This window comes from Emydura macquarii, unplaced genomic scaffold (assembly GCF_026122565.2).
Source record: "Emydura macquarii macquarii isolate MOO-44397 ecotype Brisbane River unplaced genomic scaffold, CSIRO-AGI_Emac_v2 contig_374, whole genome shotgun sequence".
NCBI lineage: Eukaryota > Metazoa > Chordata > Testudines > Chelidae > Emydura > Emydura macquarii.
In genome coordinates, this window is record NW_027130511.1 from 6,790,517 (window position 1) to 6,801,782 (window position 11,266).

Here is an 11,266-nt window from a genome sequence, read left to right on the forward strand (position 1 = left end):
CCCAGAGATTAGTAGTTGGAAAACTGGAAAAGGGCTTCTTTTACTCACTGCTCCTACAATCAATAGTTTCAAAGACCCTTTGTGAAGGTGTTCTGATGATTTAAGGAGGCAGGTTACCATCCATCCTAGAGCCATCTGCTCCTGCCTCGACTTCGTTATTTGGGAGCAGGTTATCCCCAGGTATTGGGACAACACTACAGATACAAGCAAGACAGGGAGGAAGCTGAGCTTGTGTTGTAAGTTTCCAAGACAGGTGAAATACTGCTGCATTCCAGAAATAAGCTTCTACTGACAAAGTAACAGCTTGGGGTCTCTCTTCTCAGAAACGTGCCTTTAACAGAGATGCAGCAGCTCCCAGATGAACTGGAAAGCAGCAGCACAAACTCCCATTTGGCTCCATTTTAAGAGATGCCCGTAGAACACTTTCTCTTTTAAAAAACGTGTGTTTTTACAACAATCAGCAGTTATTCATATTTACCCTACATTTCAGCTGGGCTCAGTAAAAAGGAGACATTTGTGATGTGGCCTGCTATGGAGAATAAATAGTAGTGTGTCCGCCTACCACTCCCGACCTGCCATGGCCGTATCAGGTCTTTGAGAACTCCAAACAGGAGATCACACACCATTAGAGATTCTGCTTTTTATTCCAATCAGGATCAGGGCCCAGCTCTGCTAAGCACTGTACATACCAGTGGTTCTCAACCATGGCCCACAGGCCACTTTCGACTCAATCAGCACACAACTGTGGCCCATGTGACATCCTCAGGGTCATACATGTAACATGTATATTGTGTAGATGCAGCCCACGTAACAGACAGAAAATTGCATATATGGCCCACAATGATAAATAGGTTGAGAACCACTGGTACAGACACATAAGGAGAGAGAGAGAGAGAGAGAATGTCCCAGTGCTAGAGAGCTTACAATCCAAATGTGAAACAAGACAAGGTGAGTGTAACAAACAATCAAGGAGGACGAATGTCTTAGTAGTCGAGATCCAGAACAGAACCTGTGGCCTGAGCTCCATAATCCAGACAGAAAAGCCTGGAAGATTGAGCAGTTATCATCTAGCCCTTCTCTCACCTTGGCCAACCCCAGTCCAACCCAGCTCCTCCTTCAGAAGCCATGCTGTCAGTGGCCAAGTCTACCCTATAGCTACATAATAAGCAACCCTGGGGAAAGCAGCATTAACTCCCAAGCAGAAAGGTGCAGCATCAAACAGGTAGGACACCATGGAGCACAGCTGGTTTCTAGCTCTATCGACAAAACAACAAAGGGAAGACCCAGCGGAGCTCCTATGGTGTCCCAGGAAGTGAGAGGGGGTATGCTATTGTGCTGACACTTACCACCCCCATCCCTCACTGTCTGTAAAGCAATTTGAAGATGAAGATGAAGAGCTCAGCCAGTGTCAGAGATGGGGCTATTGATGCACACACTCAGCAGGGGATGAGGACAGCGAAGGCCAGGGCTGTAGCAGAATTAGGTGCTTACAGCTCACAAGTATTTGGGAAAACGCTCCACACCCTGCTGTGTAGTGCAGCAGATCTGTGATGTCCCTCCCAGAAGGACCACCTTGAAAAATGCTACAAACTGGAAAAGTGGCTCACTGGTACCTGATCCATGCAGCAGCCTCAGCAATGTCATTTTTGTGGAGTGACACTTGGAGGGGGTGAGAACAGTGTGGAAACACAATCCTGACTGCCCTGCCCCACAAGGAGGAGAGGGACCTTCACATTCACAAAGATGCCTCCTAGCTCTACCCTGGCTGCCCCTCATAGCCACAGAAGCACCACTATTCTTCCCCATCCCCCAAGAGGGTATAGAACAGGCATCCCTTCCCCCTCCTACTCCAGCCCCCAAAAGGAGTATAGAAGTGGTACCTTCTTACCACACAGCTGAATCCTTGGCTGTGAAGGTAAATTTTTTCAGCTGCCCCAAGACACTCCTGTTTTACAGAAGATGTATGGTAAGCAGCAAAAGAGCAGGAACTCAGCTTCTGAGTTTACACAGGCTAATAGCAATAAGGCAGCTGGCTACACTGGGGAAGAGGAAACCACATGACCCTGAGCAACTATCTTCAACACAGAGACAGGCAGTCACTAAATGCTAAAGGGCGTGGGGGGGGAAGAGGTTGCTTCCTGTGAACACTGATGCTGTGAATGTTCATGGTCTTCAACTTCTCTCCTACTGGGTCTCCTCTTCTTAAGAGTGGAACCTCTTGTGCTCATCTGCCCTCCTCGAATCCCACTTCCCCTCCATGTGGCAAGGGATCGCTGGGTGGGGCTACAGCTAAAAGGAACATCTTTATGCTTCACCACCAAGGCAGGAGTCACTTACAATCACATCACCCTCTGGCACCTGCATGCAGGAAACGTGCAACAGAAGGTAATGCCTGAAGTTACAGGGAAGAAAGATCCTCCCAGGGATAAGGGCTCACTTGGCTGACACTGTGTAGTTCACAGCTAATTCAACATTCCTCCACTGATGAGTGATTCAGCAAAGCAGTACCCCTGGACCACAGGATGAAAAACTATCAAGTGACTGAATCCTCAATTTCAAACCTTCTGTGGCCTGGTGCAATGTGGAAGCAGGACATTTTTCACTGAAGCAAGCCCATGGCTGCCATGTAACCCACACTTGGGAACAGACAGAGATTCAACAGAGATGCTGTAACATACCACCTTCATGCTTCTGAGCCATTTCTGTAAGTAACTGGCTACATGTCAATAGAGGGGCCTCCAGGATACATGTGCCCTCCAAACACCATTACAACAGCTCATATAGATTCAGCCCATGCTGTTAGGGGGGGGAGAAAAAAGACACAGGGAGAGAACAAGTGTAGTCAGCTTAAACCTCAGTCTGTGCATAACCATCACCATTCCCACTCTGGGGCCCTGTCACTGTTTTACTGCTGCAGCACATCTCTACTAAGAGTTTTCACTGATGCAGGTACACTGCTTTAACTATACCGGTATAGAAAATCCAGTGTAGAGATAAGGCTTTGCCCTAGAATGAATGTGTTGCAACTGTGTGTAACAGCACATCCCACGTGCATGTAATTCCGCTATTAGCATACGAAGGGGTGGCCTATGTACTACTCTCGCCAGAGATGTTAATAAGGGGAAAGGCAGCACTGATGCATAGGAAAACAGGGTTGACACATGAAAGCGTTCAGGACAAGGACACAGAGAACATGCAAAGCGCTTTTCTTAGCACAAAGAGCAGAGGTGCTAAAGGAACTAGAAATAAAATAACTAGGTGATTCTACATAACCATGTCTTCCTGTCACTGTTCCCCTCATCGGCCTTCGCTTGTTCCTGCTCTTCGTTTATTGTACCCTCTGGTTGTGTCTCCTCTTAAAATCAGAATGTAAGACCCTCGACCCTGTCTTTTATTACGACTTTGTGCAGTCCCCTGGGCAATGGGACCCCGATCCTGATATAAAAGAATAAATAAATAAATAAAAACATGATGACATCAATCGTTGTGGTTTGTGCCAATGGCCTCAGCCATGAGACAGGAATCTTTAAATATACAAAGGAGCAAGCAGTGTTTCTCATTCATTGCTTAACATAGCACTGCACCATGGTTATAACATGTGTTCTAAGAAATGCAGTATTGCCAGCTCCAAACATTCAAAATATCATAAGCTGCTGCCTCCCCCCAAAAAAAGTCACAAGACTGGCATGAGATTTTTTTAAATAGATGTTGGGGAGGGTTGCCGTTTGGTGTTTGAGCCTTTAAGATTCAGGTTTTCAAGCTTTTCTCCACAACGACAGCTATTTTTTTTTTTTTAAATAAAAACAGATTTTACCATAATCACTTGTCTCCAGGAGTTGGGGCTTTAAGTAAAACAACAAATATTGCAACAATACGGAAGAACTGGCAACACTGTAAAATCAGCGAAGTACAGAGATATAATATGTAGGGCAATTACATTGATTTTTTTAAAATGTATACTGAACTGTTGGTATGACAAAGTACAAAAGCATCTTACTTTGAATTAAAGCACGCAGTAGTTTTTGTACAGGATTCTGCAATACTCAGCGTCTCTGCAAATAGCACATACAACCTTCCAATGTAGCCATGGGCAGCTGTGTCAGATCTGAGTGAGTTTCTTTATAATCCTGGCAGAACATTCATACATAAAGGGGGTACAAGGTGACAGTACATGTGCATACACAGAAGAGAGAATAGCGGAGAAAGGGGTACAATGATCAGTGCATGGCCTTTCAACTCTAAAGACAAGAATCCAGCTCTTGTTTTAGGTTATAAATGAAAGGCAATTGGGTGGAGGAGCACCTGGGGTGGCTGCAAGTCAAAACTGGAGCACACTGGCAGTGCAGGGTGTGAACAAGGACTGAGATGCTTCAGCAAAGCTGTGGGAGACAACCTTTCACAGCCCATCATTTACTATGCCTTGCTCTCCCCCCCTCCCCCTCACTTTATAAGCACTCACATTTCACCTGTGAGGCTTCCTCACAAAAAGACAGACGAATCCCTAGGGAGAGCCAGCAGAGAAGCAGCACTTTCTCCTCACTGATCTCAGCAAACAGAAGGATGGTTTTGGTATGAAATCCCCTAAAGTTGTAAGAACACCACTGTCACTTCAGTACTGACTATTTCCTGAAGGATCAATAAGCCAAAGTAATCAATTCCCTCAGCCGGTCCTGATTCCCCAGGAGATGCCTAGGCTCTCAAATTGCTGCTATTTAACTTCGTCAGAGAAACCATAGTTTCAGATCCCCTCCTATGTCCGACTGTTGCTCTGACATTCCCAAAATTCCTGCTGACATGCCATAAAAGACGACATCAGGAGCAACAGCTGGAGTGGGTGAGCATTACAGCAAGGCACAGCACCAGGGCCACTTCAGAAAGAAAGACCCAAAATTGAGGCTTACTGCCAGGTGGCAAGGGAGGAGGTGGGAAGAAAAAAAGGTCAGGCAGAGAGGAAAAAGCATGTGTTCTGCACCACACAAAATGGGATAAAAGTTATAATGGGCAGAACGTATGGGAGAACTCAGAGTATAACAACAACGCTGAGCATTTCTATGGGGCGTTACACATCCAAAGCCCTTGTTCATCCTTACACCCTTCCTGGGAGGTAGGAGAGTATTAACCCCATTTTATAGATGGGCAAACTAGATCACAGAAGTGAAAGGACTCAAAGGCTGAAAAGGGAGACAGTACCAGAGATGGTATTAGAACTCAGGAGGTCCTGGCTAAAAGGATTAGACAATGGGAACACTTCCAACAAGGGAGAAACTGGAAGGAAATGGGTAAGAAACTACTCTCCAAGGGGAGCAAAAGTGCAATGTAAAGCTACAAGGGAAAGCAACTAGAATATAAAAGAGTTCAAGAGCCCTGTGGATTCATATCTGGAGAAGGAGATGACTGAGGGTTTTGTTGACTCAGCAGGAAATGAGGATTAAGATCAAACAGAAAAGGGGAGGCTGCTTTACTGGGCCAGGGTATCTGTCCAGGCCCTAATGCTTGTCAAGTTCTTCTCATCTTGAGTATCACTCTCCTGGCTTTGAGAGCATCACATAGTTCCTCAATGAAATACCTGGACTGTAGCTTTCACAGCTGTTGATCAAGTAGTCGAGGGAAGGGAAATGGCAGCAACTCCCCTAATGAATGAAAATAAAGAGCCAATTAAACTTTCCTCTGATACATGTGAGATTCAGAAGATGCCTAACCAGGGTCTGTTCTGCATCCAGAGGATGATGTTTAACCAAACAGGAGTTGTATCCCATTGGAAGGGGATACACAGTGAGGCACACACTGCTTTCTTCTAGTGCTTGAGATTTCAGACTGTTAAATTGTGACATTTTCCTACTGTTATGACTTCCTCTTAATCAGGTACAGTGGGACTCATGGTAATACAGTACTTGGCTTTACATATGGAGAATTATTTTTAAAAGGCCCAAAAATTGTTTTTAAAATAGTCTAGCATATATGGCACACAAAGCCTGCCACTGTGTGTTCCGTAAAGGTTTCAGTGGAGCCGTGTATGTATTTTGTGAAGCACTTAAGGGTGAAAGGCAATACATATTCCTAAATTCTTCACAAACTGCATACATACACACTTCCCTGAAATGCAGCCATCTCTGGGGTGGAGGGCAGAAAGCCATCCACAGAATGCTACAAAGCAGTGGAGGGAGAAAAGGAGGGAAAATTTTGGCTAAAGGATACCTGGGTAAACCCCCACATTTACAGAAACTGTCAGGCAGGGATTAAAATAGATTGAAACAGAAGGGGGAAGCTCTCCCTGCACCAGCCATGAAGCAAGGAGACTGTGATGGGGAGAACAGAAGAATATGTAAGACTTTACAGGGCACAGCTTGGCCAGAAAAATCAGCCTCGAAGTTGCAAAGGGAATACTTTGTAGATGATCTGCCCTGGGTGCCAATACTATGATACCGACATGGGCTTCACTTTTGTCAACATTTACCTCTTGGATTAATAAAGCTTGAGGTTCATTTTAACAAAAGGCAATAGGCCAAATTCAGACCTCATACAAGTGGGCACAACTCCACTGAGGTCAAGAGAGTTATACCAGGGCTGAACATAGCCCAACATCTATCTGCTTGTCATAGGACAAACATGTATATAATAAGGGGTTTCATCTACCTATCTCTCATAATGGATCAGCATCATTATCCCTATTTTATAGCTAGGGAAACGGAGGCATAGAGAGGGGAAGTGACTTGGTAGTCAGTGCCAAGCAGCACACTTGCTGCTAAAAGACCCCTGCATTAGGGAGCAAAGAAGGATGATCACAGCACCAGCTCATTTCTTATACCCTCAATCTTTGCAGGTTTGGTTTTTTCAAACCCAATTTAGGCCAGTGCTCTTCTTTCCTTTTTTCCAGGACTATTTTCTATTCTCTTCAGTGGGAGGAGATTCTGTCTAAGTATTTGTACAGAACCCATCATCCCAGAGACTGATTCCTTAACTATACTATACCACCCAAGACTCCTGCTTGTCTGAAAGGGGCGCACTGGCAAATCTGCCTGTAAAGGTGGCACAAGTTAGGAGTTGACCAATCCACATTTTTTAAAAATAAAGGGTTGGCAGAGAGACAAATGGGACCAAAACTAATCCATTAAAACATTCAATTGAGTCTTCTGGAAATGGATAAAAAGGCAGCTTTGTCCCTTCTCACAGACACCCGCCCTCACCCAACTATATGTTAGAGGAGAATTTATTTGGCGTTTCTATTAGGCCTCTGCGTGCACTCCATGTATTTTGCCTACCTACAGGAGAGCTGTTCTGAAGCATCACTTGACTTTGTTTTAAATAGCTCACTACAGTTTCCATTTTAGCTTTGTGAGATGATTATTTTTTCTTACAGAATTGAAGTTGTACAGCAGTTGAAAATGCTGATGGCTTAACTGATTTCATTTTTTTCCCCATAGCAGCCCTAAGGGGTTTTAACTCTTTCTGTGGCTCTGAAATCCTCCTTTTGGAGTTCAATGTTTAACTCGCACTGGGAGACTCATAAATATTCGGAGTCACTCTCTCCCTCTCTGTTTGATTAGGAAATGAGCCTTTAACTCAATGTAATCCCCAAGCCATTAACAAAAAAGCCCTCAACAGCTCCACTATTAGAATTTCACTCCTAACCCACAGAGGATTGAATTAGATTAACATAACTACCCGCAATCTGAGTTTATTTTCTGTGCCAGATAGAAATGTGTTTTCAGGAAAGAAAGAGAGAAAGCGGGAGAGCAAGCATGAGCATAATAAAATGTAAAAATAGAGAGATGAGAAATAGAAGGACAGATGTACAGGTGAAAAGATAAAAGGAGGGAGACAGAGAACGATAGCTATATAATCTTTATTAACTGGCTGCTGGCTTTTGTCCATGGGGCTATTTGGAAGGACCCTAACAGCATAGAATTGTTTTATTACGGACAGTGTTTTCCCTCAGGTGTCTATTCCCTATTCGCAGAGATTTACAAGTACATACCTGCGTATGCCGCATTTCAACACTTGTACAGACCATTTAGCACAGGTTTTATTCAAAAGTCCCAGGAAGTATGCATTCTCTTTTTTGTTGTTGTGTATGTGTCAATTACTTTGCAGTCAAAGAAATAAACAGAAAAGGGTGGAATGAGCAGGATTTTTCATTCCTCAAAAAAATCAGAGCACCATGACAAATTACATTTAAGGAATCAGTTTGGAGGAGAAGAGCTTTATGGGTGCTTAGTCCACATAAATTTAATAGTTAGTGAAGCAGAAACTAAATAATAACAGGCTTCTTTCTTCCACACAATGCATCGAAGTTTTTTCCAATCATTTATCTAACCATGCATAGAGATAAAAGAGAAAGAAGATGTCCCATAACCTATTGATCTACAAACTACAGGGCAGCAGGCGCTTGATAATTTTTCCAAATGCAAGAATAAAACAAAGATTCTGCAGATTACACAGGAAAAGATCCACTGTAGTGAAAGGGCAAAGTCCAGCAGTTTCATGGACACATCCAATAAATATTAAAAATCCTTAAGACTAGAGAGAGAGGGTTTATTGGGAATAATTGCTCAGGAATGTTGTGATCTCTGCAGAAGCTGTTAAATCATGGATATTTGCTGTCACTCCTAAACATAGGCACGTTGGATTTTTGTTGTGTGCATGGTGGAGAAAGAGGTTGCTTTTTTAAAATTTAAAAAGGATCAACACCAGCTGCACAGTACTTTCTTTGTTTAACTAACAATCAACAATTTTGATTTCTTCCATTTCTGCTCTCTCATTTGAATAATTCAACTATAACGGAAAATGTACAGCGAAACGATACATGTAACATCATGCCAAACAAAGAATAAGAAGGTTTAACGAAAAGTTGCTTAAAAAAAAAATTAAAGAGCAATAGAAAGTGAAAAATATCTTACCAGTCAAAACTAAAGCTTTATATAGTGAGCATTGTCTGTCTGGGAATTCTATTTGGTCTGCGTTTTCGGCGGAAGCTTTGAGTTGCAATGATCATTTTAAACATTACTAAACTATGGAGAAATCAACATGTTTATCAATGTTGTCCAGCTAGCTGTGCCTTCGTATCCACAATGCCAATTCATTAGTTTAGGTCACTACATGGAGGATTAAAAAACTTTGCAAGAAACAATTTGGAATAAGTTCCAAAAGAAAACAAAAATACACTCACAAGTCAAAGACTTTGGGAATTGTAAAATTAGCATTGAATAAAAAGCCACATATTACTACATGATGAGATCTGGCCTGTCTGTCACCTTCCCTCAGTTAATCCCACCACAACATCTATCGTTTATTTCTTAGTACTTGATACTTGAATCAAAAGGCAGCTCTCATTGTTCTGTTTAAATTTTCATTGTTCAGTCACAATTATTTCAAACTAAACAATTTTTGATTGCTTTCAAAATGTTAAAATATTCCTCCTAACAAAAGTTGCCAGAATATACATTGTTCCCAAAGTATATAACCAAAAATGCACCATACATGGAAAACCAAAAATCATAATCTTGACCGTTTTTTTCCTGGGAGACATTATAAATGGAAGAAATTTCAAAGAAGCCACATATTTGTAATAAAGATTGTTCTATCCTTTAAATAAAATTAAAACTAAACAGTCAAAAATGCCAAATCTTTGAGCCCAAAATAAGAAACAAGACACATTATTTCAGTGTTTTGGGGAAAAAAAAATGTACATAATGAATAAAAACTACTTTGATTCATTTCTAAACCTTTAATTAAAGCTCCTCCTCCTTTTTCCTTTAACAGAAACCACACCAAAATACATACCATTGTACAAGTTATTTTGCATTTTGAATGCCTTAAAGCAAACACCTCATTATCAATCAGACACAATGAGTTCCTCCTTTGATCATCACTATGCAGACTTCTCAAAGTCCTATACCCCTCTATTGTCACTGCAGAGGCTTTAGAAATTAAGTTGTTTGGGGACCTTTAAAACTAGACAAACATCAGCTGCTCAATGCCAAACGCATTCAGTAGAACAAAATTTCATTTTCATGTGTGTGCTAGAGAAGGTGTGAGCCAAAACTGGCAGGGGGGAGGGGGAGGGGGGAGAGGTTGGAGGGGAGGGGTGTTGGGAGAAGGGTTGTTTGGTTCTTTTAGTAATTGGTTGCTCAAGTTTCCAAGTATGCAGTTTTTATACCAGCATTGGGGAAAGATCACCTGTCCTTGGCAAGCCCTTAAGCAGAGTTACATTATACAGTGGCCTTTTCAGAATACCAGCAAAGCTGACTATTTCCATTCCCAAAACAATCCCATTCTGTTCAAACTTTCATTGGTTTGTTTTAAGAAGAAAAAAACCCCAATACCCGAATAGTTAAAGTGACTGATTTACATGAAGTTCTGAAATCATCCGGCCTGCTTGTGGGTCACTCTGACCTTCCTTTGACAGTGTGAAAATAGAAAAAAAATATTATAACCACATCGAGGTGCTGCCATAATTTTAAGCCCAGATAAAAGAATTAGTGCAGGGAGACATTTGGATCCAAAATACAATATAAGGTAGAAGTGAGGTACTTACATGCTGCAGGTTGAGAGATGAAGCTCAGGGCTGGAGTAGAATTTCCCTTGCCCTCAGGTGTTTCTAATTGCTGATTAAATATCTTTTGGTTCTGCCTGCACCAGCCGACAGTCCCCTCTGCGTCTCTTTGTGACTAGGACACAGTACTCCGAGTCCCAACCTATAAATAGATCCCAGCTCTGTGATTGATATAACAGGCAGCTGACAAAAAAAAAAAAAAAAAAAACCCACACACACATCACAGGTCTGAAGCAAAGCAGCAAAAGCTGGGCTTTCACCTCTGCACTACACCCAGGGAGGAGTCCCCCACAGTCACCCGTGGGCACAGGGGGAAAAAAAGTGCACAGCAATTAGCTCCCCACAGCAGCATTACAGCAACTTCGGGCATGCAAAGCAAGTGAACAGAAATTCGCTGCACCAGAAGAAAAGGAAAAGCACAGATGCTGACTTGGATTTGATTCTTTTACACCTTAAAGTTGAAAAAAAAAAAAAAGTGTGAGCTGGGGACACCAGAGGAGTCAGAGTACAGTTCTGAATTGTGTGTTTTATTCCAAACTCTTTCCCTGAAACTTTGCATTCCTACTACAGAATACACTGGGACTGATTCCTGGGTTAGTATATGCAAGGTTAGACAGCCTCCCCAGGGACTCTGCAATGAAAATAAAGTTACTATTCTACATGAACCATCTGATCAGGACACCCCCTGACAGCTAACATCAGGACCAGACCAAG

General features: G+C 42.5%; 1 protein-coding gene across 4 annotated transcripts in view; it reads right to left on the minus strand.

Annotated features, from left to right (window-relative positions):
• Positions 1 to 10,913, minus strand: part of ESRRB (estrogen related receptor beta) — a 157,419-nt gene extending 146,506 nt beyond the window's left edge. Inside the window, exon 1 of one of the 4 annotated variants that reach the window (XM_067532795.1) lies at positions 10,535 to 10,913. In XM_067532795.1, the coding sequence (XP_067388896.1) occupies positions 10,535 to 10,536 (2 nt within the window). In that variant the 5' untranslated portion in view covers positions 10,537 to 10,913. Of the gene's footprint in view, positions 1 to 5,566; positions 5,574 to 10,534 lie in introns of those variants that run through there. The other 3 variants (XM_067532786.1, XM_067532804.1, XM_067532814.1) reach the window with 3 other exon arrangements.
• Positions 10,914 to 11,266: the final 353 nt, after the last annotated feature.